This window comes from Nyctereutes procyonoides, unplaced genomic scaffold, assembly GCF_905146905.1.
Source record: "Nyctereutes procyonoides isolate TBG_1078 unplaced genomic scaffold, NYPRO_anot_genome, whole genome shotgun sequence".
Classification (NCBI taxonomy): Eukaryota; Metazoa; Chordata; class Mammalia; order Carnivora; family Canidae; genus Nyctereutes; species Nyctereutes procyonoides.
Window position 1 is genome coordinate 20,311,729 of NW_026575030.1, and position 25,423 is coordinate 20,337,151.

At 46.0% G+C, this 25,423-nt stretch overlaps 1 protein-coding gene and 1 pseudogene across 1 annotated transcript; one reads left to right on the plus strand and one right to left on the minus strand.

Moving 5' to 3' along the window:
• Positions 1 to 370: 370 nt before the first annotated feature.
• Positions 371 to 17,177, minus strand: SLC51A (solute carrier family 51 subunit alpha). Its single transcript, XM_055316252.1, has 9 exons — positions 17,140 to 17,177; positions 16,436 to 16,530; positions 6,700 to 6,854; positions 5,153 to 5,226; positions 4,590 to 4,748; positions 3,904 to 4,015; positions 3,464 to 3,610; positions 1,329 to 1,434; positions 371 to 644 (listed from the first exon to the last, which is right to left on the minus strand). The coding sequence occupies exons 1-9, from the start codon at positions 17,175 to 17,177 to the stop codon at positions 469 to 471; spliced, it is 1,062 nt and encodes a 353-aa protein (XP_055172227.1). The 3' UTR covers positions 371 to 468.
• LOC129503991 (high mobility group protein B3-like) lies at positions 6,985 to 10,852 on the plus strand (annotated as a pseudogene).
• Positions 17,178 to 25,423: the final 8,246 nt, after the last annotated feature.

Genomic DNA, 25,423 nt, shown 5'->3' on the forward strand with positions numbered 1-25,423 from the left:
ACACACATACACACACATACCACATTTCCTTATCTGTTCATCTATTGATAGACACTTAGGTAGCTTCTGTGTCTTGGTTATTGTAAATAATGCTACAATAAACAGAGGTTTGCCTGGTTGACTTCTGTTCCTGTTCTTATAACAGACAAACTACTGTATACTTTCTCCCCTTTGTTGGCTTTGGGAAAATTCAGAGTGACTTTTCAATATATAAGCATCAAAGGCTAATAGTATCACCCACAGAGGCAATGTATGCAATTATAGAATTTTAAACTCTATCCTGTTTATAATAAAACTTAAAATAACTTCTCCAGGCAAGATCCAAAATAATTGCCTATTATTATGGAATTCCTATTCCATAATTCTCCTTTGCCCCTTTAGTCAAATGTAATCTGCCAGCTGGTGCTGAAAATGAATTCATCTCCATTTGGTCAAGGTTGAGGGACAGTGAGGAAATCCTGTGCCCATTTAATGTGTAGAGTCTCTTTCAATGTCCAAACCATCCATCTTGGACTTTGAGGTCAAATCCAGGTCTGAGGAAGAGAAAGGCTCATATCCAACCTTACTGTCTTTCCTTCGGTAGTACACACGTGTAAGCACAGTCATTAGAAAAGTCTCCAATACGAGCAGGTGGCAGTTCATCACTGTAGCATGCAATGAAATATGATATGAATTATGCTAAATTGTATAGATGGTATCCCACTAGTAGCCCTGGCATATGAGTTGAGCAACACTTTCTCCAATTTGTCCTCAAACCAAGCCTAGAGATATTAAGCTTTCATAAGTAACATAGCAGATTAATGGTAGAGCCAGAACCAGAACTTGGCTTTAACTTCTGCAGTCTGAGGCTAGCATTAAGCCCCATTTTTTGGTGTGTTTTATCAGCGTGACCTTTTTTTTAGAGAGAGAGAAAGTGAGTGGGGGGACAGATGGAGAGAGAGAGAGAACCCCAAGTGGGTTCCATGCTTGTGTGGAGCCCAACATGGAGCTTGATCCCACAACCCTGAAGTCATGAGTCAGATGCACTTAACCAACTGAGCCACCCAGGCACCCCAATCAGTATAACTTTCTGCTTTCAGACCCTACCCATTACTCTCCCAGAAGCTGAGGATGGTTCCTGGGTTGCGCATGAGGACTGGCCTCAAGCTATGGGATTGCTGGTCTCCTCTGTGTGGTCAGAGAAGTCACTGTTTCTTATAACCTCACTAGGATTTCCCTTTCTGAGTATTCTGAGCAGAAACGAGGCTTGCCCAGCTTCTATTCTAAGGTCATCTCTTCCCTGACCCTCCCTTCTCTCATTCTGGAATGAGAGGAAGTCACATGCTCACCTTGAGACCTGATTTTAGAAGAAAAGGGAGGTGAACAAGCAATCTGCCCGCTGCTGGCCAAGACTGAGAAGATGGATGGCTGCAGAGCAGTCAGGATGAGGAGTGTCTGCAGAACAGAAGAGAAACAAGGGCAGGATTGGCCCAGTACCAGTGACACTGGGGCCAGCTGCCCCTCTGCTGTGCTTATCTCTCCACAATCCATTCTGCTGGACTTTCAGTCTGTGTACTTACAGAGGGCTGAAACTCACTTGAGTAAAATTTTGTGGAGTTTTAATCTGTAGGCAAATTGCAGTCTTGTCCTCTACCCAATATTTTATGAGAATTGGTGACAAGAAATAATGACTAATCAGGGATCCATGTTTATTTCCCTATCTCAGCCATGGCTACTAATAGTCACTCAATGGGTGAAAAGGTAGATGGTTAGAGAAGACTTTCCATCTGGCTCAAGGACCTGAGATCCCTGCTCCTCGAATGATGGGCAATTGGCCATGAAGGTGCTCTTTGAAAAATCTCTACCGTGCCAAGGGTTAGGCCGAAGGGGGAAGGGGAATTAATGTTCAATGGGTACAGAGTTTCTGTGTAGAAGGCAAAAAAATTCTGGAAGTTGGTGGTGGTGGTGATTGAACAACAATGTGAATGCAGTTAATGCCACTGAAATGTACACTTAAAAGTTAAAATGGTAAATTTTATGTATATTTTAATGTTACGTGTATTTTAATACAATAAGAAAAAGAATCTGTCCAGAGGCTCCAGCAACACCATTTGTCTTAGTAGTTGCCCTCGCTGAGTGCACTTTTCTGAAGCATCAGCCTCTTCAAGGCAGACTCAGCATGTGCAGGCTTCCCCATGATAGTCACTGGCAGGCTCGGCAGTCACCGAGCTTTGACCTTGTGGCGTGACCCTAAGAGCTTCTGGGGCCCAGTCCTTTCTGCCCTTTCAGTCCCTGTCTCATTTAGGCTCTTCTGGCCTCTCTCTTCTTCAATTCTACCTACTATTTCCCCAGAAATCCACATTTCAGAGGCATCTGCATAGATCAAATGAGAATTTATGTGAAATCACACTGTTGACTATAGCGCAGTCACTAGGCCATGGGAATAGAAGGGCCTAGCAAAGGAACAGAAAGAATAGAGAGAGAAGGAAAACAAGATTGGGCCAGAAGGCATCACACTTGGTGAAAGTTCTCTGGCCTTAGAGAATGGAAAGTGTCAAAAGTGAACAAACATGCCTTGTAGAGAACTTTCAGAAGAGGTGTGCAGGTGAAGAGGCAATGTGATAAGAAGGAATGCGGATTTGGGAGTCAGACAGGTGGAGGTTTAAATTCTAGCCCCATACCTACGTACCTTGAGCAAGGCATAGAAATAATAATGACTCCTAAGATTATTGTGAAAATTTAGATGTAAGGTATGAAAAGTCCCTAACGTGTGGTGTGGGTAGTTCATAACTATGATGAGTTATAGAGCTTTAGGAAGTACTGGGTAGAAAAAAGAAAAGGAAAGGTAGAAGAATTTAAGGTCGATAAGACACATTTTATGAGTTGAAGTGGGTCCCCTGAAATGGTATGTTGAAGTCCTAACCCCCGGTACCTAAGTACATAATGTGATCATATTTGGAAACCACATAATTAGGTGTCATTAGTTAAGGTGACGTCATGCTGGAGGAGAGTGGATCTTTATTCTGATATACTGTTGTCCTTATAAGAAGATAGAAAGAGACACAAGACACATGCCATGTCGTGATGGAGGCAAAATCAGTGATGCAGCTGCCAGCCAGGGATTCCTGGCAAACCGCTGGAAGTCAGGAAGAGGCAAGGAAGAAATCTCCCCTATCGTTTCAGAGGGAGCATGGCCTGGTGGACACCTTGATTTTGGACGCCTAGCCTCCAAAACTGTGAGACAATACATTTCTGTTGTTTTAAATCACCCAGTTTGTGATACTTTGTGAGGGCAGCACCAAGAAACTACTACAGCATAGAAAAACAAAAACTGGGAAGGAACAGGCGACATTTTCTAAATCTCATAGAAAACCTGGGCTTAAGATTCCCAGACCCACTTTTGGTCTTTATTAGTCTCACCTCCTAACCCTAATTGTTCGTAGCTCTAAAATTACCCATCTTTTCCCTCTCAGGGTATAATTACCTGAAAGAGGGCAAATTTGGCTCCCATATTCTGCTCGCCCAGGTGCATCTTGGCTTGACGGAAAATGATGGCCAGGGCCCAGAGAGCCAACAGGGTGGACACACCAAGCACAGTGTTGATCCACAGAGCTGTGCTCCCCTCCGAAATCTGGTGGCAGATCAGAAAGTAGTCCGTGAGGGAGGCAAGCCTTTTCTCCTCCTCCTATTTCTCCTCTTCCACAGTGGGAAAGGTAATAAAAAAAAGCCCCAAAGCCTTGGCCTTTTCCACACTCTTCTCCCCCACCAGAGTCTCCAAGCCTCTACTTTTCCACAACCACACATTGCGGGGCCTCCCCTGTCTATGGGGCCCCATTGCAGGGGATGTTGGCTCTGGCTCTTCCTTCCAGAGCTCAGAGGTACTAAGTGAGTCTGGAACTTTGCTGCCCCTTGCTCCTGGCTTACATCTGCTGGGTCATAGATGCCATCGGGGATGAGAAACAGGCCCACCAGGCTCAGTGTTATCTTGAAGAAGGCATACTGGAATGGGCCTAACATCAGCAGTTGAAGCTTTTTCCTGAAGGAAAAGGAGAGTTAGAAACATGAACCCACAAACTGCCCACCTCAAGAACACCTTCCACCTCCCTCACCTGGGCTCCTTGAGCTGAGGCTTGGCTGCCATAATAGATAACGAAATGGCTAAATGGATGGGGATATAGGAAGAAGCCGGAATGTGGAAAACACTGGGAACCCTCGTCTTGCCTCCCCCTCAGCCCCAGACCAGAATTCTGCCTTTTGAGCAGGAACTATCAGAATGTTGACCCCAGCCTCATCAACCAAAATGGGCAGCAGGGACAAGTATGTAGACCAAAGTCCACTTTACTCCATGTAGCTAAAGTTTGTAGGCAGCAGTGAGCTTAAATGATGGAAATTGGAGTTCTCTTTCCTCCCTCTACCCTCCTCACCCCTGGACGGGTGCCCAGTGCATGGATGTTGGCTATGGGATGCCCACCCTTTCATCACCAGCTTTGTTCCATACAAGCCTGATCCCAAGAGGCTTGAAGCAGGGCTGAGGGGGCCGGAGAGGCTCTTGGGAGAGTGCAGGTAGAGGCCAACCTGTTCTTTGAGGGAGCCTCTCCCTCCCACCTTACCTGGTGAGCATGAGTGGAGGGCAGCAGGGGCAACAGCAGCAGCAGGGACCTGTGTGGATCATCATCGGAGTGTCCTTCAGAGTCCTCAGTACTGCCTCCTTCCCACCAAAGCCTTCCACCATGGCCATCATCATCAAGTAAAAGCATACCGAGTAAAACCTGGAGTGGGAGCAGAGGTGGCCTCACAGAGTGGGAGGTGGCAGCCAGCTGAGAGGACACCACAGACCAAGAGACTGGAAAGGGTGCAACAGAGGGGGTGCTCACTGAGGGGGTCACAGTAGGGCTCACGCATTCAGACCATGTGACCCAGCAAGAGGGAGAGAGGACAGGGTCCAGGGGCTGAGAGAGAGGGGAATTGGGGCCCATAGGAGCAAAATGGTTGACGGGATGAACAGCACCAGAAGTTCAAGAAGTTGAACCTGATTAGCAGGTTTCCATCCCAGTGGTTGCAGGGATTTGTGGAAGGGATCTGGGATAAAAGAAGAGATGGACTCTGGAGTCCTGGGTGAATGCAGAGCAAAAGGGTACCCAGCTCAGAGCTGGGGGCGGGGCAGGACACTCACGAGGTTATGGCCATTTCCACGAGCATGAGGGAACGAGGGATCCAGAGACCAAAACAGCAGAACACAGACACCACCTACTTGGAGAGAAGCAAGAAGCTGGTTGTGGTGAGAAGGGAGCCTCTGTGCTCACCCTCTCAAACCTTTTGTGGCAAGGGCTCAAGGAGGCAAAACCTGAACACGTAAGGCATCATTACTTAAAAGTGGTCAGCTGGAAAAATAAATCAACTAATTTTTTTAAGTTTTGGGTTTGTTTTTATTTATTTATTTTTAATTCAGTGTTCAGGGAGCACCTGGGTGGCTCAGTGATTGAGCATCTGCCTTCGGCTCAGAAGGTGATCCCCGGGGTCCTGCTTCTCCCTCTGCCCATGTCTCTGTCTCTTGTGTGTCCCTCATGAATAAATAAGAAATATTTTGTTTATTTATTCATGAGAGACACACACACACACAGAGAGAGAGAGAGAGAGGCAGAGATGCAGGCAGAGGGAGAAGCAGGCTCCCTATAGGGACCCTGATGCAGGACTTGATCCCAGGACCCGAGCAAAGGAAGACACTCAACCACTGAGCCACCCAGGTGCCCCAAATAAAATCCTAAAAAAAAAAAAAAAATATTCAGTGGTCAGTTCCTTCTATATCTAGGATTAGAGACAGCAGGTCACCTCAAGTCAGGTGCTCTTTTTTTTTTTTAAGATTTTTATTTTACTTATTTATTCATGACAGATACAGGCAGAGGGAGAAGCAGTCTCCTCGCAGGGAGCCCGATGCAGGACTGGATCCTGGGACTCCAGGATCACGCTCTGAGCTGAAGGCAGATGCTCAACTGCTGAGCCACCCAGGCATTCCAAGTCACGCACTCTTCTGAAGACTATCTCATCCTCTATCCCTGGAGTAGTGTAGGTAAGTTCATTTTTAGGAGGGAGTGAGTCAAGATCCAACCTTTCCATTTCAACATCGCATGTTACTAGAGCATCTCTGAGGACTTGAGTGTCCTCTGCTAAAAAAAAAAAAAAAAAAAAAAAAAAAAGGACCTCACAGGCTCCATTCTCTACCCCAGACACACACGCAGACCTTACCACGGAGGAAACGAAATCCAGTCTTATGGCCTGGGAGCAAGCCAGAGACCTATATAATGTCTGTGAGAGTGAGTTAAAAAGATCTACTATGTAAGGGGAGAGCTGAATATGTCCCCATGGAGGAAAAAAAATCTTTCCCTCTTTCCCCTCTGAGGAACACTGCTTTCCTGTCCAGGAAAGAAGCCTGCTTTTAACAGTAATACTGTGGTGGAAAGTAGTGAGTGGGGCTGCTGGTGGCTGAGCAGCTTCTCCAGCTGTCTCTTGGCTCTACGAATTCAAGCTCCCTGTCCCACTGCCCGTTGGCCTTCCAAGTAAAGGGTCCTGACTGCAAATGGAAATCACATTACAACTCCCCATTCTAAGAGGGTAGAAGCAGGCAACCCTTTGCCAACTTGAATTGCTGAGTTTAGAGAAATTCTCAAAATGGTTCCTCTGTCTTGTTGAGTTCCTCCCAAAGGGCAGCTACAAGGCCCTTACCGTGGGTGCAGAGCTGCCCCAGAGCAGAGTCCTCCTCTTGATGGGGCAACGGGTATTCTTGTATAGGTAGACAGCATCCTCCAGGAAGATGACGACCGAGCCCAGGGTGAACAAAGTCATAATGACGGTCAGGGCAATTTCCTCAGGGCCCAGTGCTAAAGTGGAAAGAAAGGGCAGACTTTCCTGAGCTAAAGTCCAGGACTGAGGGACAGCAGATGTGGGCTTCTTCATTTGGATCTAAATTGCTTTGCTGTATCTAGAATTATCTGGTCTAGGCTCCCACCCATGCAGAAGAATGGCATTCTCTTAGACTTAGGGTATCCAACATGGAGCTGAAAAGTAGTCATTCTTCTGCATGGATGAGAGACTAATTCTAGGCATGGTAAGGCTTACCTCAACCAGGAGATAGACACCCAACAAGCTTTCACTTCATTAGCAAAAATTTTGAATTAAGGGGCAGCCTGGGTGGCTCAAGCAGTTTAGCGTCGCCTTCGGCCCAGGGCCTGATCCTGGAGACCCGGGATGGAGTCCCATGTCAGGCTCCTTGCATGGCGCCTGCTTCTCCCTCTGCCTGGGTCTCTGCTTCTCTCTCTCCTCTCTGTGTATTCTCAGAAATAAATAAATAAAATCTTTAAAAAAATTTTTTTGAATTAAGAGGTTGGCAGTGCATACTTAACTTTACTACTTCCCAGTGAAAGGTGTCATGCTAGCAGATGTGGACCAATTAACATTATAATTAAAGCAGAATGTAATTAATGGTATACTTTAGAGCTGTTTAAATTTGATTACAAAAATTATGTCATGAAACTGGGACATTAGGAAGGGATTTTAACAAAAGAGAAATGGATACAAGTAAAGATTCCAAGGACTTTTGACTCGCGTTGGCCTTATAATTAGTCTTACATTAAATGTGGTCCAGTAACTTTTTTTAGTGTTTATTGCAATCATTTGAATAGTTGGGTTTTTTTTTTATTTTTATTTATTTATGATAGTCACAGAGAGAGAGAGAGGGAGAGAGGCAGAGACACAGGCAGAGGGAGAAGCTGGCTCCATGCACCAGGAGCCCGATGTGGGATTCGATCCTGGGTCTCCAGGATCACGCCCTGGGCCAAAGGCAGGCGCTAAACCGCTGCGCCACCGAGGGATCCCTAGTTGGGTTTTTTTTTAAAGATTTTATTTATTTGAGAGAGAGTGAGAGAGAGGACAAGCAGTGTGAGAGGTAAAGGGAGAAGCAGATTCCTCACTAATCAGGGAGCAGTTGTTAAAAACTAGGTGTCCAGATCCTACCCTCAGAGATGCTACTTCAAAATCTTTGTGACAAATGTGTAATATTTTTAAAAAACTTATTAGCACTCAAAAAACAAAAAAAATATTAATAGACCCACACATATATAGTCATCTGACTTATGTCAAAATTCTCCTACAATTTATGGGAAAAAAAGATTTTTTTTCAAGAAAGGGTTCTGGGTTAACTGGATATTCTTTGGCAGATAAAAAAGAACATTGAGAGCAGCCTGGGTGGCTCAGCGGCTTAGCGCCACCTTCTGCCCAGGCGTGATCCTGGAGACCTGGGATCCTGGAGTCCCAGTCGTGCTCCCTGCACGGAGCCTGCTTCTCCCTCTGCCTGTGTCTCTGCCTCTCTCTCTCTCTCTCTCCCTCATGAATAAATAAATAAAATCTTTAAAATTAAAAAAAGCAAAATCAGGACATAAAATTGGAGGTATGGTATGATTTCGACTAATGTTAAGTAAAAGCAAAAAAAAAAAAAAAGAAATACCATCAAGATATTTGCAGTGCCTCTCTCTGAGTGATGGGAATATAGTTTTTTCCTTTGTCTACTTTTCTGGATTTTCAGATTTACTGTACCTGAATTATTTTTACAATAAAAATATTTAGTTAAAAAAATACACACAAAAGGTAAGTCCAGATAGGCAGAAACCCAAATTAATTCAGTAGATTTTTTTTAAAGATACATTTACTTATTTGAGAGAGAGAGAGAGAGAGAGCACTAGGTGGGGAGTGGCAGAGGGTGCTCCGCCCTCCACTGAGAGTGGAGGCTCAATCTCACGACAGAGATCACAGCCCTGAGGCAAAATCAAGAGTCCTACAGTCAACCAGCTGAGCCACCCAGGTGTCCCAGTTCAGCAGATTTCTAAAAACCACTGTCTGTTGTGGGAAGGCTGAATCATCCTCTTCTGAAGGGACTTGCCCACCCCTGCTTGACCCTTGTCCTCACCAGCTCAGGGAGAGCCAGGAGTAAACGGAGAGCGGTTCCAAAGCCATTCAAGGCCAGAGACTTTCTCAGTCTTCACTGTCTTGACTGCTCCCTCCTCTTTGAAAAGCTGCCCCCCTCCACTGCCAGGTGAGATTGGGCGCGTTCAGGGTGGTATGGCCATAGACCCCCCTCCACTGCCAGAACCAGAGTCCCCCTCCTGGGCTCTGACCCTTGGTCTCCTGGGCTGATCCCTCATCCTCTCCCACGCCCTGTGCTCCTCAATCTCAAAGGCGGCAGCTCAGCTCTTCCCTGTTTATTGAGGTTGAGGATTTCCCTACCACTCCTTCAGCCTCCAATAAACGCGTAAGCTGTGCCACCCCCAGAACTTGATGATACTTGGTTTCTGCCCATTCAGCTTTTCTCCCTGGGCTCCCAGTGGCTGGCTTCTGCTCATCAAGCTCTCTGCTCACATGCCCCTGCTCAGCCATCCTTCCCTGAGCACCCAGTAGGACACTGCCCCCCATCCGCCCCCAACACTGAGTTTAGTTATATATTTATTTAGGTGCCTATTTTCTGCTGCTCAGCCCTAGTCCTCCCCTTCCAGTAAACTCCAGGAAGGCAGGGACTTTGTCAATCTTGTTTGTTCTCTGTTCCACCGCCAAGTGCCTGGAACAGCAATGGTGGCCATTTGTTGAATGAAAGAAATTTTTTTTTAAACACACAAAAATCAATTGTATTTCTGTAGACCAGCAAGGAACAACTGGGAACCAAAATTAGAAAAACAATACCACTTACAATAGTTCCAAGAAAATAAATACTTAGCTATAAATCCAACAAAATTTGTCCAGGATCTGTATACTTAGACTACGAAATGCTGATGACAGAAGCCACAGATGTAAATAAATGGAGAGACAAGTCACATTTAGGGTTTAGAAGACTCACTATCATACGTGATTCTCCTTAAACTTTATAGATTTAATGGAATTCTAATGAAAATCCCAACAACACTTGTGTATATATTAGCTCATTCTAAATCTTATATGGAGAGGCAGAATTGGTAGAAAAGTTAAAATAATTTTGAAAAGGAAGAATAAAGTTAGAGGAATCGCACTAATAGATTTTTAAGATGGATACAAGCTACAGTAACTTTGATGATGTGGTATTGGTAAAGGGAGAGACTCACAGATCAATGGAAGAGAAGAGAAAGTCCAGACATTGACCCGTACCAATCTGGCTCATTGATTCTTGACAAAGATATAAAAAGAAATTCAGTGGAAAACAAAGTCTTTTCAACAAATGGTCCTGGAACAATTGGACATATAATCCTATGCCCCCAAAACCAAATAAACCAAAAACATAAACCTCACACTTAAGAAGAAACATAAGAAGAAAAAACCTGGAGGTTCCTGTCAATTTTGCTGAATTTTCCAAGAAGTGCTCTGAGAGGTGGAAGACAATGTCTGGAAAGGAGAAGTTGAAATTTGATGAAATGGCCAAGGCAGATAAAGTGCACTATGATCGGGAAATGAAGGATTATGGACCCGCTAAGGGAGGCAAGAAGAAGGACCCTAATGCCCCCAAAAGACCACCATCTGGATTTTTCCTCTTCTGCTCGGAATTCCGCCCCAAGAGCAAATCGACAAACCCTGGAATCTCCATTGGAGATGTGGCGAAGAAGCTCGGGAGATGTGGAATAACTTAAGTGACATGTGGAATAACTTAAGTGACAGCGAGAAGCAGCCTTACAACGAGGCAGCCAAGCTGAAGGAGAAGTATGAGAAGGATGTCGCTGACTATAAGTCTAAAGGGAAGTTTGATGGTGCAAAAGGTCCCACAAAAGTTGCCCGGAAAAAGGTGGAAGAGGATAAAGAAGACAAAGAGGAAGAGGAGGAGGAGGAGGAGGAGGAGGAGGAGGAGGAGGAGGAGGAGGAGGAATAAAAAAAACTGTTGATCTGTCAAAAAAAAAAAAGGAGAATTCCTATTGTCATCTCCATTTCATAGGCTTTTCCAGGAAACTAGGCTTAGAGAGTTGAGCACTTTGCCCATGTCATTCAGTCTGGAAGTCATGGGACTGGGCTTGAATGCAGGAGCCCATCTTCTTAAGTGTTTGACACACTAGCCCTTGGTGTGTGTTCACATAGCTATGGGAGGAAATGTGGAGTGATATAAACAATCAAATGCAACCCTAAGAAGTTGTTTAAGTTTACGAAGCTGGGGTGGGGGCATATGTGACTGTTCAGTACAGACATGGTTTTGCAGCCTCTTGTAACTGCTGGCTGTGCCACTCTAAATTCTCTTCTTTATAGTATCTACAGGACATAATATCCACTGCCACAGCAGGAAGGCTAAGAAAGGGAGAAGTTTCTTAGCATCCATAGCCTGATGCTATTCTCCATGAAGCTCATTTATCTTCTTTGAAGATTGTCCCCTACCTTATTTTTTCTGCATCTTAACAGATTTTATGGGACAAAAGTATCCTATGGCCAGAGGATTTTTGGAAGTTCCTTACACAAAATTAAACCTGTTTCTTCCCATGCTCAAGTTTTTAATCTGATTTACACTGTAATTTCCTAGTGGAAGTTATAGAATACAGCTTTTACAAAACTGATGCTGTGTTCATGAAGCACTACTTGAGGTTAGTATCCCGAGGGATACACTTTGGGAAATGCTTGTCTAACTGACCATTTTGAATTCAATTACACCTTCAGCAACTAGCAAATTTCCCACTGTGTCAGAAATAGCAAAGATTACTTTTTTTAAAACAATGAAAACAATATTAGAACATTACAATTTTGAAAGATTATCACCCATAATTCCAGCCAGTTCCTAACCAAAAGTTATTTTCATTTTTGCACATTTGTCCTCATGGGAGTGAAGGGCATAGGCTCTGGAGTCAGAGACGCCTGAGTTCAAATTAAAGTCCCACTTGCTGTTTGCTGTTGACCTTGGACAGGTTATTCATCTTCTCATTAACCTCTTAGCACAGCACTTGGCATGTAGTATTTGTTCAATAAAAAGTAACTTAAAAAAAAAACCACCCTGGTTAAAGGGCATACCTATTGTATTACTGCAATTATACTATAAAATTGTGTACATTTTAAACTAGCATTTCATCACAGCCTGTCAAAAATGATTATTTCTAATTATTTTTTAAGTTACAAAAATTTCAAAAAGAATAATAGAGCATGGGGGAATATGCCCATGACCCATTTTATTTTATTTTTAAAGGTTTTTTTTACTCTTGAGAGACAGAGACCTAGGCAGAAGGAGGAGAAGCAGGCTCCATGCAGGAGCCCAATACTTCGGGAGCCCAAAGCAGCAGGACTCGATCCTGGAACTCCGGGATCAGGTCCTAAGCCGAGGCAGACGCTCAACCACTGAGCCCCCCAAGCATCCCGCCGTGACCCATTTTAAAGAGTGTTCCAATGTTGCCAATTTTGCTACAACAATTATTTTTAGAAAAATAAAACATTACAGATATATTTGAGGGCCCTCGTACATACCTCCTGGATCATTTTCCCTTCCCTACTTCACCTCCCAGAGCGAACTACTGTTCTGAAGGTGGTGTGTATCTTCTTTGCTTATGTTTTAATTTTCACAACATAGGTACATACTCAACATTCTATATTGCTTGGCATTTTACAAAATCTACATAAATGGGGGCACCTAGGTGGCCCCATTGGTTAAGAGTCTGCCGGAGGCTCAGGTCAGGATCCCGGGGTTTTGGGGTGGAGCCCTGGGATGGAGCCCCAGGTCTGGCTCCCTGCTCCTCGGGGATCCTGCTTCTCCTTCCCCCTCTGCTCCTCTCTCCACTCATGCTCTCTGTCCCTCTCTCTCTCACTCCGCTCTCTGTCTCTCAAGTAAATAAATAAAACCTTCTTTAAAAATTCTGCTTAGATGGCATCATTCTGCAAAATGCTTTTTCCACCCAACATTGTTTTCATGATATTATTTTCATTATATTCTGATATTCGTTATGATCATTATAATGATACTATTTTCATTATGACAAACAAATGCTTCAATAAGTATTCTTGGACGTTTCTCCTTAGCACATATGGGAGAGTTCTTTTATGTGGACACTTAAAATTAGATTTTCTGAGCTGGAGGAGATGAGACTCTAGTGCTGCAGAGAGCTGATCACTCTCCGCGTGGCTCTCCCACTTATACTTCCACCAGTGGTCCGCGAGCCCTCACTGTCACCTCAGATTCACCATAGTGAAATATTGTTTCATGCACGGCTCCCTAATTCCTAACCAAATAGAGTATTATTTTTAATATTCTATTTATCTGTTCATGAGAGACACAGAGAGAGGCCGAGACACAGGCAGAGGGAGAAGCAGGCTCCCTGCGAGGAGCCCGACCTGGGACTCGATCCCGGGACCAGAGTCACACCCTGGGCCAAAGGCAGACGCTCAACCGCTGAGCCACCCGGGTGCCCCTAGAATATCTTTTTGTACATATATTGGTCATTTGGGTTTCTTCTGCTTGAAGAGTCTGTTCCCATATTTTACACACTTTGCATTGGGTGATTTCTCTTACACTGTCTACTCATCCCTTGTTAGTTAGACTTGAAAATACCTTCTCCCAGTCTGTGGTTTGGATTTTAACATTGTTTCTAGTGTTTTTAACTGTATAGAAGTTTGTTTGCTTACGGAGTCAATCTCCACAATCATTTGTGCTTCCTTGCGTTTTATTTAAGACATTTTCTCTACTCCCAATCATAAAGATATCTTTCTGTATTTTCTTTTGTAAAAACATTTGCATTTTACATTTAGGTGTTTTCGCTGCCCGTATTAAAGCTGCCATTGGAGCTATTTTTACATTGGTTTATTCATCATAGGCACAAATTGTCCAGATCGCTTCAAAAGTGTCTGTTCTGCCCTCTAGTGTGTGTGGCATCCCTTCACAGGGTGCGTCCTGAGTGGGCTCTATTTCCAGGCACTCTGTTCTTTTCCATTGATCTACTTGTTAGGCCCCTTGCACTTACTGCTTGTTGCTTAGTCTTATTATAAATCTTAATCCCTGGTGGGCCAGGTACCCTCCTTACACTTTTCCAAAGCTGTCTTGGCTTTTTCTTGGCACTTCACTCTTTCACAGAAATGTTTGGATGAGTCCATTTTTTAAAAAATCCTGTAGGGATTGTAATTGCAATCATATCACAGGGATTTCAGGAACAGGTTCAGGAGTTCCCCCCCCCCCCCCCCATAGCTCCTCCTTAAATGGCATCTGATTTAAGGTGCAGCGGTTAGTCTTGCCAGATCTCAGGCAAAAGCCTCAGATCTTCCTGGCTTTCCTGTTTCTCAGGGGCATCGCCACTGCCCTCGCCCAGCCCACATCCCCAGGGTGCTGCTTACAGCCTCCCCTTCCCGCTCTCACCCCATCTGGCTATTTCCCAGATGGCCTGCCTTTTCTTTGGCTTGCCTGTGTCCTCCGACCTTCCCTCCCTTTCCCTGACACTGTTCCGGCTCAGACTCTTGTTCCTCCTGCCAGGCTGGGGCGACAACCTCCAGTGTATACCCCTGCCTCTCACGGACCTTCTTCCCGATGTCCGCCCTGTTTACTGATTAATATTTCGAAGCACCGTCCGGCCGCTCCCAATCTCAGGGCCCTCAGCGGCTCCCTCCGTCTACAGGATAAAGTACAGCCCCTCTGCCAGACGCGCATCAGGCCGCACCTCACCTGGACAGGCCTCCAGGTTGTCCCCTGCTTCCCCAGCTCGCTATGCTATCAGACCCACAGTGGTCTCCCTGCCCTGAACATCCCTGGTGCTTCTATTTGCACGATCTGTAGCAAAGCAATGTGACATCCATGTTTACTGCGTAAGGCAGGGTTTCTCGGGCTAAAAAGCGCTATGGACACGTTGGCCGAGGTAACTCCTTATGGTTGGGGTGTAGGGGGGTGCTTTCCATTGTACTCATGGCGGCATCCAGGGCCTCTCCCCACTAGATGCCAATGGCACCCTCTAGTTGTGACAACTGAAACGGTCTCTAGCCGTTGCCAGAAATTCCTTGGGGGACAAATTTACTTCTGGTTGACAACAGCTAATGCAAGGGAACACTTGCACCACAAGCTGCGCTCCAAGCAAGAGGTTCCTAGAGCTGGATATAGCAGCTACCTACTGGCACAAATCCTCGAACAGCTGCAAAGCCTCTCCGGACACTGGCAGTTGTCATTCACTCTGAAACCAGACTGAATGTTGTCCAAGCACATGCCCGTGCCTGCCTCCTGATTCGACCGACCACATCCTGTTTCAGAAAGTCTGCTTGCTCACTGAGGTGACAACATCAGGAAGGAGGTTGGGAAAAAACATTAAAGATACCGTAGAGGGGATGCCTGGGTGGCTCAGTCAGTTAAGCATCTGCCTCTGGCTCAGGTCATGATCTCAGGGTCCTGGGATCCAGCCCCGCATCAGGCTCCCCACTCTCTCTCAAATAAATAAATGAATTCTTAAAAAAAAAAAAAAGATAAAAAAAAAAAGATACCATAGAGACATAGACTCCCATTCATCAACGTCTAAGAGTTGCTTAATCACGCAGTAGGAAAACAAAATGAAATCTAGATGGGAGCCACAGTTGTGAAGATGCTCGGGTCATTTGGTTGTCATATAGGTGGCCAGGGAATAAACTGGGTCCCATCTTCTGCTTTTCACTTTCAGAAGCAATTCAGTATAAGATCTAGTTGGCCAACACTGTCAGAATACTTTTACAGGTTCGCCTAATTTTTTAAAAAGATTTTATTGATTGATTGATTGATTTGAAAGCAGAGAGCATGAGCAGGGGGCAGGAGCAGAGGGAGAGGGAGAAGCCGGCTCCTCGCTGAGGAGGGAGCCTGATGCCCGGGCTCCATCCAGGACCCCGAGGTCATGGCATGAGCCAAAGGCAGATGTTTAACCGACTGAGCCACCCAGGTGCCTCCAGGTTCACCTGTTTTAAGAACATTATTCATAATGACCACCTCTCTAGGGCAGCCTGGGTGGCTCAGTGGTTTAGTGCCTCCTTCAGCCCAGGGCGTGATCCTGGAGACCTGGGAACCAGTCCCACATCAGGCTCCCTGCATGGAGCCTGCTTCTCCCTCTGCCTGTGTCTCTGCCTCTCTCTGTATGTGTCTCTCATGAATAAATAAATAAAATCTTTAAAAAAAAAAAGACCACCTCTCTAGAATGATGTGGACACTTTCCCGAAGAGGCTATATGCAGACCCCAAGGGGATTCTTTGGGGCTTGGATCATATGGACACCATCTTGAATCCTCTGGATGGCTCTGGATTTTGAAAAATGCTCCAGGCCAGTGTCTGCAACGTGAATGAGCCTTGAGGCTGGGATTCATGGGAGGTCCAGCACGCAGCTTTGTCTCCCTGGCTAGGTTGCCATGGTCCTCTTTCTGAGGCCTCAACCATGAGAGATAGACCCTGTCCAGGCTGGCCAGCTCAGGACCACCTCTCCTCAGCTTCACCCCACTGTCCTGGCTTCCTGCTGGGATGCTCATCTCTCAGTTCCCTCTGGGGAGGGCCCCCGACTCACCCCTCAGAAGCTGGGCTGCAGTGGGAGCGTGAGAGAAGCAGGCGGAGGGGATGCTGTAATTGGTTGTCAGCAATTCCAGAAGATCTGCTGTGTACCTGTAGAGACACCAGCCTACACTCAGAATATGGGGACTTGGGGACATGGGCAGGGGGCCGTGGGGGAGTACTGGAAGGAACACCAATTATTTGACACTCCCTCAAAGCCTCCTGAGTTCAGGGTGTTTGTACATTTCCCCTCGACGCCCCAATTCTTGAGGAAATAGCAAATTAGCTCAGGCTAGTGTGTAAGGCAGGTGCCACCCAGGCTATGACAGGCCTGGCTTTGGTGCCCAAAGAGTCCACAGTCCGTTCTCTCCACTTCCACTGGGGCAGCAGTTCAGGGACTGACCAGAAAGAGCAGGGCCCCAGAGGAAGAGTGGTCCCTTAGCACCAGGGTTGAGTCCCCTGCTGCCCGGGGCTCTGTGCCTGCCCCACACCACCCCTGCCTCTGGAGCTTTCCTCTTCCCACTTCAGATGCAAAGCCAAGGCTCTGAAGGATCACACTCCGGCCCGCAGGACCTCAAGGACAGCCAGACCACTCTGAGTCGGCCTCATTCTGTGTCCTGAGAATCAGAGGCCCCGGCGAGGAGATAGGGACCGGCCAGCGTATTAGGGGCCCCTGCTTAGCAACCGGCTCCTGGCTCTGGGCCTGCCGCCCTCACTCACCTGGGGTCAAGCTTTATCTGAGTCCTGTCTGGCTCCATGGTCTTCTCTCCCTCTCTGGTTTCCCAGCAAGCACTGAGGGGCAAGGAGGGGCAGGCAGGTGAGGGCCCCGAGGGAGGCTCCCGCTGGTCCTGCTGCCTGCTGGCCTTGGTCAGAGCAACACCTGGGCCACGTGTAGGTGCAAAGGCAGGATCTTCCCCTCTGGCTCTCTTTTCTCAAACTTCGCCTGCCCACAGGTCTCTAGAGACTGTCTCAGAGTTCACCCCAGAGGAATTTGATCCCCTTGGCTGGCTGAGTTCCCTGGTTCCTGACTCCTCCCTCTCCCGAGGTGTGGTCCTTCCTCCTCCCTCCACAAGTGCCTTTGGCCACCCTTTGCCACCTGCCAGCCCTCATCCTACATCCCCTCTAAGGAATCATCTAGGGTGGTGGTAGAATGAAGTTGTCTATCCTCCCTACAGTCGCACCAGCCCTCAAACCCGGTCTCCCAGAACCTGGCTGAGTCAATGCCAAATCCCCGGTGGCATTGGCACCGTGGGTCTGGCATGCAGAGGGGAGAACTAGCTGGAAAAGCCAGACGAGGCCCATGCGGGTTTCTCAAATCTCAGCCCTCCTCATCTCGATGATGGGCTTATCCTGCCCAACAGCAGCCAAGGATGTAGCAAAGCTGCAGGTGTATGTAAAGGGCAGAGTTGCTGAGTGAGATTTCAGAGCATTTGGACAGATTCTGAAAAGCTGTGCCAAATTACCTGTTTGTGATTTCTCTTCTCTCCCCAAGTAGATTCAAAGCCATTGAGCCCAAGCACAGTACCCCTGGGTTCCTGGCACAGGGCCCGATACCCAGAGTGCTCTTTAGAAGAGGCCACATGACTGATGAACTAGTGAAAGCTTAACAGCAGTAGCAAATGTTTGTTGAGCATTTTGGGTGCCCCCAGTGCTGTAGAAAATGCAGCGTATTCCTTATCTCGTGGAAACCCTACAACTGCTCTTGGGACATCAGTACTGTCTTTATTCCCATTTTACAGGTAAAGAAACAGACTTGGAGAGGTTCTGACGCCAGCTTGGCTAGAAAGCCACGAAGAGTGTGGAGAGAGGCAAAAGGGACCCAGGTTAGGAGCTCTGCTGAGACTCAGGTAAGAGTTTTGAGAATAAGAAAAGGGCCCTTGAGAGGGTCAAGAGAGTGGATTGTGGGCTAGCAAGGAGCTAAAACCAGAGGAAGCAGTTACTGGTGTGGTACCAAGGGGACACTCATTCCTGTCCCCAGATACCTAATATGTCTCCCAAGGGTCGGGCGGGGTTCTGTCCCTCTTCTACCCTCCTCCCAAAGTAGAAGTCTCAGGACAGGACAGTCTAGTGCTCCAGGAGTCCTGGATACCTCCCAAGGTCAGGGGGAGGGCACCCTAAGGAAATCAAGGGCATTGACCCAGCAAGGATGGCTCGCCTTGGCCCCACCCCGACAGACTCAGGCTGACTCAGCTGCCTCAACTTGCTCCCTGGGTCATTCATCTCTGGCTTGGTGAGAGGCCTTGAGCTTAATTGTCCCAAGCCCTGAACTTTAGACTTCCCAGAGCAGATAACAGGGCGCCAAGGATGTTCTCTGAAACTTCTTCAGGACAGAATTGGGAAGAGAGGGAGGCAGGAAGGGAAGGTGGCAGGACGGACGCTCTGTGTCTGCACCTGGGCAGCAGGAGCTGGGAGGCCGCGGCACGGGGAGGGCGGCCCGGGCTACTTCTTAGGTTGGATGACAGTGGAGAGAGGAGCGACGGGGGTGTTGGTGAGAGGGAGGACCTTTCCTCTGAGGGGGTACTTCTGCCGCATGCAGAGTCTCTATCTTCCAGAAGGTGTGACCCACAGATTAGTCCAGAGCCATCATGGCCAGTATGCAAGGCTGGCCCATCCCTAGCTAAGGTATGGCCAGAGAAGATGAGCTGGGCCATCTTCTAATTTTCAGATTCTTCTAAATTTTGGACAGCTGCAGTCAAACACTGAGTTTTAGACCCAAGAAGAATGAATCATTCTTCTTCTTTTTTTTTTTTTTTTTTACTTTAAATCACAAAATTGTATGATTACATAGATAGGACGCCTGTCACTTCAATTTTGGCCCTCTCAGTGCAAGGATCATTTTTTGAAAAATCAAAATATTAAAAGCCCATAAATTTCATCCGTTTTCCTTAGGGGTCCTCAACCATTTGATATATATTTTTAAAGATTTTATTTGAGAGAGAGCACAAGCAAGGAGAGAAAGAAGCAGACTCCCCACTGAGCAGGGAGCCCGATGTGGGGCTTGATCCCAGGACCCTGGAATCATGACCTGAGCCAAAAGCAGACTCTTTACCCACTGAGCCACTCAGGGGCGCCAATCATTTGATATTTAAAGGCCATTCTCTATTTTTTAAAAAATGTCTTGTTGAGACAAAATTCAGGTAACATAAAACTCACCTGTTGAGTCGTTGTAAAGTCTATAATTCAGGGGTTTGTACTGTATTCATAACATTGTACAACTATCACCATTCATCTAATTGCAGGATATTTCCAGGAGCCCAAAAAGAAACCTCCATTCCAATTTTTCCCCTTCCGTTGCCTGGCAACCACTAATCTACTTCCTCTCCATTGATTTGCTGATTCCGGACACTTATCTAAATAGACACTTATCATACAACATGTGATGTTCGGTGCCTGCCTTCTTTTATTCGGCAGGTTTTCAAGATTTGTCCATGTTGGAGCGCACAGCCACAGCCGTGCTCCCCTCCTTGTGCTCCCCTCATTCCGCGGTACGGCTAGGCCATATTGTGTTTCTTTGTTCATCAGTTAATGGGCATTTGGGTTCTTTCCACGTTGGGGCTGTTACGAATGATGCTGCTACTTTCCTGAACTCATTTATTAGCTCTGATTGTGTGTGTGTATTCCTTAAGGCTAACTATACACAGATTTGTGTCATCTGCAGATGGAGGTTTGCAGTGTGGGTAGTTACTCCTTTTTTTTTTTTTTTTAAATCTAATTGCTCAGGCTAGAACTTCCAGTATAATGTAAATAAATGAAAGTGGTAAAAGCAAGTGTATTTGTCTTGTTCCTGATCTTACAGGGAAAGCTCGCAGTCTTTCACCATTAAGTATGATGTTAGCTCTGCGTTTTCTATAACTGCTCTTTGAGAAAGGTCCCTTCTGTTCCTAGCCTGTGCAGTATTTTAATCATGCAATGGTATTAGATTTTGCCAAATGCCTTTTCTGCATTAAGAGGACCATCTATTGGGGCGCCCCGGGTGGCTCAGTGGTTCAGTGTTTGCCTTTGGCTCAGGGCGTGATCCCGGGGTCTTGGGATCAAGGCTCACATTAGGCTCCATGCATGGAGCCTACTTCTTCCTCTGCCTGTGTCTCTGCCTCTCTCTCACTCTGTCTCTCATGAATAAATAAAATATTTTTTTAAATGACCATATATTTTTTCCTTCTTTTTTTTTAAGATTTTATTTATTTATTCATGAGAGACCAAGAGAGAGAGGCAGAGACACAGGCAGAGGGAGAAGCAGGCTCCATGCAGGGACCCTGACATGGGACTTGATGCCAGGACTCCAGGATCATGCCCTGGGCCAAAGGCAGGCGCTAAACCACTGAGCCACCTGGGCTGCCCTTTTCCTTTTATTAATGTAGAGTGGAACACTGGCTGATTTGCCTATGTTGAAAACGGCTCTCAGGTTCCTGGGATAAATCTTAGTTGGTCATGACGTATAATCTTTTAATATGCTGCTAAATTTAGTTTGCTAGTATTTCACTGAGGATTTTTACTTCTTTTTTTCTTTTAAGATTTATTTATTTATTTATTCATGAGAGACACAGAGTGAGAGAGAGGCAGAGACACAGGCAGAGGGAGAAGCAGGCTCCATGCAGGGAGCCCGACGTGGGACTCAATCCCAGGACCCCGGGATCACGCCCTGAGCCAAAGGCAGACGCTCAATCACTGAGCCACCCAAGTGCCCCTTTTTGGGTGACTTAAACGGTGTTCTAATATCACTTCTTTCAACATCATAAAATTCTGCTTCTTTTGCAAGATTTTAAATGTCACTTTGTAATAAATTATCATTGCACCTGTACTTGGCATTGTTTTGCATTGTAGTTGAGGAAAGGAAAGCTGCTAGTTTGAAGGAAAGATGATGTTTGAGCGGGGTCTCATTTCTTATTCATTAGTTAACATTTTCATGTTATGTTTTTTTGTTTACCACATAGCATCATACGTTTAGGGATTCAGATAATGACAACCAAGAATGAGAAAAGCCCCCTGGATTCTAAAACCACCAACATCAAAATATATGGTGCTAAATTCAATAAATAAATAAAACAAAAGCTTGCAACAGTCTCTAGAGATTAGCATGCAGGATGCTTGTTAGGAAATAATTTTGGGATCAATGTCTGTAAAAGTGAAGGAAAGGAAGCAGGACTGAGCAGAGAAGTCAATCTGTGATACGGGCCCAACAACAGCCTCAGCCAGCTTGTAGTCACACAGGGGCTGGATGGTCCTTCAGAATTGTCCACACTGGGGCAAAGTGTCTGGGCCTTTCTACTTCATGCTGATAACTCCTTAGATGCAAACTGCTGTGGCAGGTGCTAGGACCTTGGTGAAGTAATTTTCGTTAGGGGAGGCACTCCCCTAAGCTGAGGCTGTCTTCTAGCAGCTGGGGGCTGAGTTCTTCATTCCTGAGGGCCTTCTGGGAGGCACCTCTCAGTGCCACCCGGAGATCTTAGCGTATCTGAAGAAGTCAGAATCTGCTGTGAGAGAGAAACACAGTTTACTCAAAACTAATGCTGGAATAATTTATTATAATGATGTGAAGAAAAGACATGTTACCTTTACCTTCTATCTGGCCTGTACATTAATTTCAGGCTAAAGAATTCAATGGAGGGCAGCCCGGGTGGCTCAGCGGTTGGCCCAGGGGCCTGATCCTGGAGACCCAGGATCAAGTCCCACATCCAGCTCCCTGCATGGAGCCTGCTTCTCCCTCTGCCTGTGTCTCTGCCTCTCTCTCTCTCTCTCTCTGTCTCTCATGAATAAATAAATAAAATCTTTAAAAAAATTTTTTTTAAAAAATAAATAATTCAATGGAAAAGAAGGCAAGAAATGTAGTTAAATATTCATCAGATAGAAGGGGAGGGGGAAATTTTGAAGTAAGGTAAAATGGTGCTAAGGAAATGAATAGATGATTACATAAAAACAACAAAAATGTTTACATTAAAAATGGCACACAAAAGGGGGGCACCTGGGTGGCTCAGTTGGTTAAGCATCTGACTCTTGATTTTGGTCAGATTATGATCTCAGGGTGATGAGATCAAGCCCCACGTCAGGCTCCACTTCAGTGTGAAGTCTGCTTGAGATTCTCTCTCTCCCTCTGCCCCTTCCCCTGCTTCCACAAGTCCATGCTCTCATTCTCAAATAAATAAATGAATCTTTTTAGAAAATTACACACTAAATCAAAAACCAAACAACAGACTGGAAACATGTGCAATAAACACAATGAAAAATTTTAATATAAAAGAGCTCCTACCAATCAAGAAGAAAAGCCCAATGCTATACCAAAAGCAAAATGAGATATACCACATGACATTAACTAGGATGGATATTATTTAAAAAAAGAAAGAAAGAAAGCAGAAAAAATAGTGTTAGCAAGGATGTGGAGAAATTCGAAACTTGAGCATTGGGGGTGAGACTGTAAGATGGTACAGCTGCTGTGAAAACCGTATGGCAGTTCCTCAACAAATTGTACATGAGATGACCTATGGCCCAGCTCTTCTACCTCTGGATGTGTTCCCTAAAGGAGGGAAAACAGGGGCTTGAATAGTTATTTGCACCCCCATGTTCATAGCAGCATCATTCACAACAGCCCAAAGGTGGAAGTGACCTAAATGTCTCAGCAGATGGATGGATCAACCAAATGTGCATGAAGTATGCTGCAGCCTCAAAAAGGAAGGGAATTCTGACACCTGCTAGAACACACCAGCTTTCAGGACAGCTAACGGCCAATGAGGAACCTGAGGACACTATGCTGAGTGGAAGAAGCCAGACGTAAAAGGACAGAGATTGGATGATTCCACTTCTGCGCGGTCCCTAGAATGTCAAAGTCCTGGAGACAGAAAGTAGAACAGTGGTTATGGGATGCTGGGGAGGGGAAGGGAGGAGTTACTGTTGGGTGGGTGCAGAGTTTCTGTTTGGAATCACGAGAAAGGTCGGGAGTGGATGGTGGTGACAGTGGCACAACATGGTGAATGTAGGGCAGCCCCGGTGACTCAGCGGTTTAGCGCCGCCTTCAGCCCAGGGCGTGACCCCGGGGTCCCGGGATTGAGTCCCACATTGGGCTCCCTGCATGGAGCCTGCTTCTCCCTCTGCCCGTGTCTCTGCCTCTCTCTCTTTCTGTGTCTCTCATGAAAAAAAAAAATTAAATAAATAATAAATAAATAAATAAATAAATAAATAAATATCTTTAAAAAAAAACATGGTGAACGTACTTAATGCCACAGAACTGGACACTAAAAAGTGATTAAAATGGTAAAATTTATGTTATCTATATTTATCACACAAGAAAAAGAAAAGTACGCCAACCCTTCCACATGGAGATGTGAGCAAGCAAAAGAGGTAGAAGGGCAATTCACAAAACAACTGTAAGGAAATGACCTCCAGTTGTAGGAGAATACTTAATTTCAGAAGTAATTCAAGGAGATATAAATGAAAAGATCAAGGTGTCTTTGTCACCTGTAAAATTCGAGAACTTACTTTATGTTACTATTTACTGTGTTTGTGTTATGATACGGTTATGCTCGTAACAGTAAACGTGTATAAACTTTCTGGAAAGCATCTTGCAAATTGTGCAAAAGATGTTTTAACTGTTCACATTTATTGACCCGAGATCCAGCCGTGAGGAGTGTATTCTAGGGCTGGGGGGGTGGGGGGCGGTGCAGCATAGGGGCGCCGGGAGAACAAAGCACTGGGTGAAGTGAGTTAGCAGGCTCTGCCACAGAACTCCAGGGAAACAGGAGAGGAAGTGTGAAGGACCCAGGATGGGAGCTGCAGGTGTGTCAGGAACAGCCGGGAGGCCCGTGTGCCCGAGCAAGGGGCTGGGTGTTAGGAAATGAGATCAGAAAGCTAGAGGATCCAGGTCAGGGAAGGCCGCTGTAAGGACTTCGGACTTTATTCTGAGTGAGGTGGGCAGGAGTTGGGGGGTTCTGACCAGAGGCCATGATCTAAGTTCTAGAAGGAGTGCTGGCCACTCCAGAGTCTACTGAAAGCCAAGGACAGGAGTGTCTGGGTGGCTCAGTAGATTAGGTGTCTGCCTCCAGCTGGGGTCATGGTCTCAGGGTCCTGGGATCAAGTCCCGCATTGGGCTCCCTGCTCAGTGAGGAGTCTGCTTCTCCTTCTCCCATCGCCCCTGCTCCCCGAATGTGCTCCCTCTCAAACAAATAAATAAAATCTTAAAAAAAATAATAATAATAAAGGCCAAGAACAGAAGAGGCCCAGGCCAGTTAGGAGGTTATTGCGATACCCAGGCAAGGAAGGGTGGTGGCTTAGACTTGTGAGATTCTATTTTGATGGCAGAGCTGGTGAACTGATAATTGGGGCACCTGGGGGGCTCAGTTGGCTAAGCGTCTGCCTTCGGCTCAGGTCATGATCCCGGGGTCCTGGGACTGAGCCACTCACCTTGGGCTCCCTGCTCAGAGAGAAGCCTGCTTCTCCTTCTCCCTCTGCCCCTTCTCCCCGCTTACGCTCTCTCTCTCAAATAAATAAAATATTTATTTTTTTATTTTAAAGATTTTATTTATTTATTCATGAAAATACACAGAGAGGAGAGAGAGGGAGAGGCAGAGACACAGGCAGAGGGAGAAGCAGGCTCCGTCCAGGGAGCCCGACATGGGACTCGATCCCGGGACTCCAGGATCACGCCCTGAGCGGAAGGTGGCGCTAAACCGCTGAGCCACCCGGGCTGCCCTCAAATAAATAAAATCTTAGAAAAACTGTTGCTATATGAGAGTACAGGTGCCTGAGATAGGAAATAAATAGTATTTGCTATATTATTAATCAGACTAACAGTCTTACATGGCATAGCAAAAGGTAACATGACAGCATTTTCAGTCTTTTTAAGAGGTGAGCAATCTCCTATCATTCTATTTATTTGCTTATAATTGTCAATGGTCATAAAATTCCCCCAAACAAAAAAGCATATAAGTGAATAGACCCCATTAAATCATTCCTTTAGGTTAGGTGAGATCATGATTCTCTACCACTGAGTAAGTTTGGCAGAAAGCACATAATAACT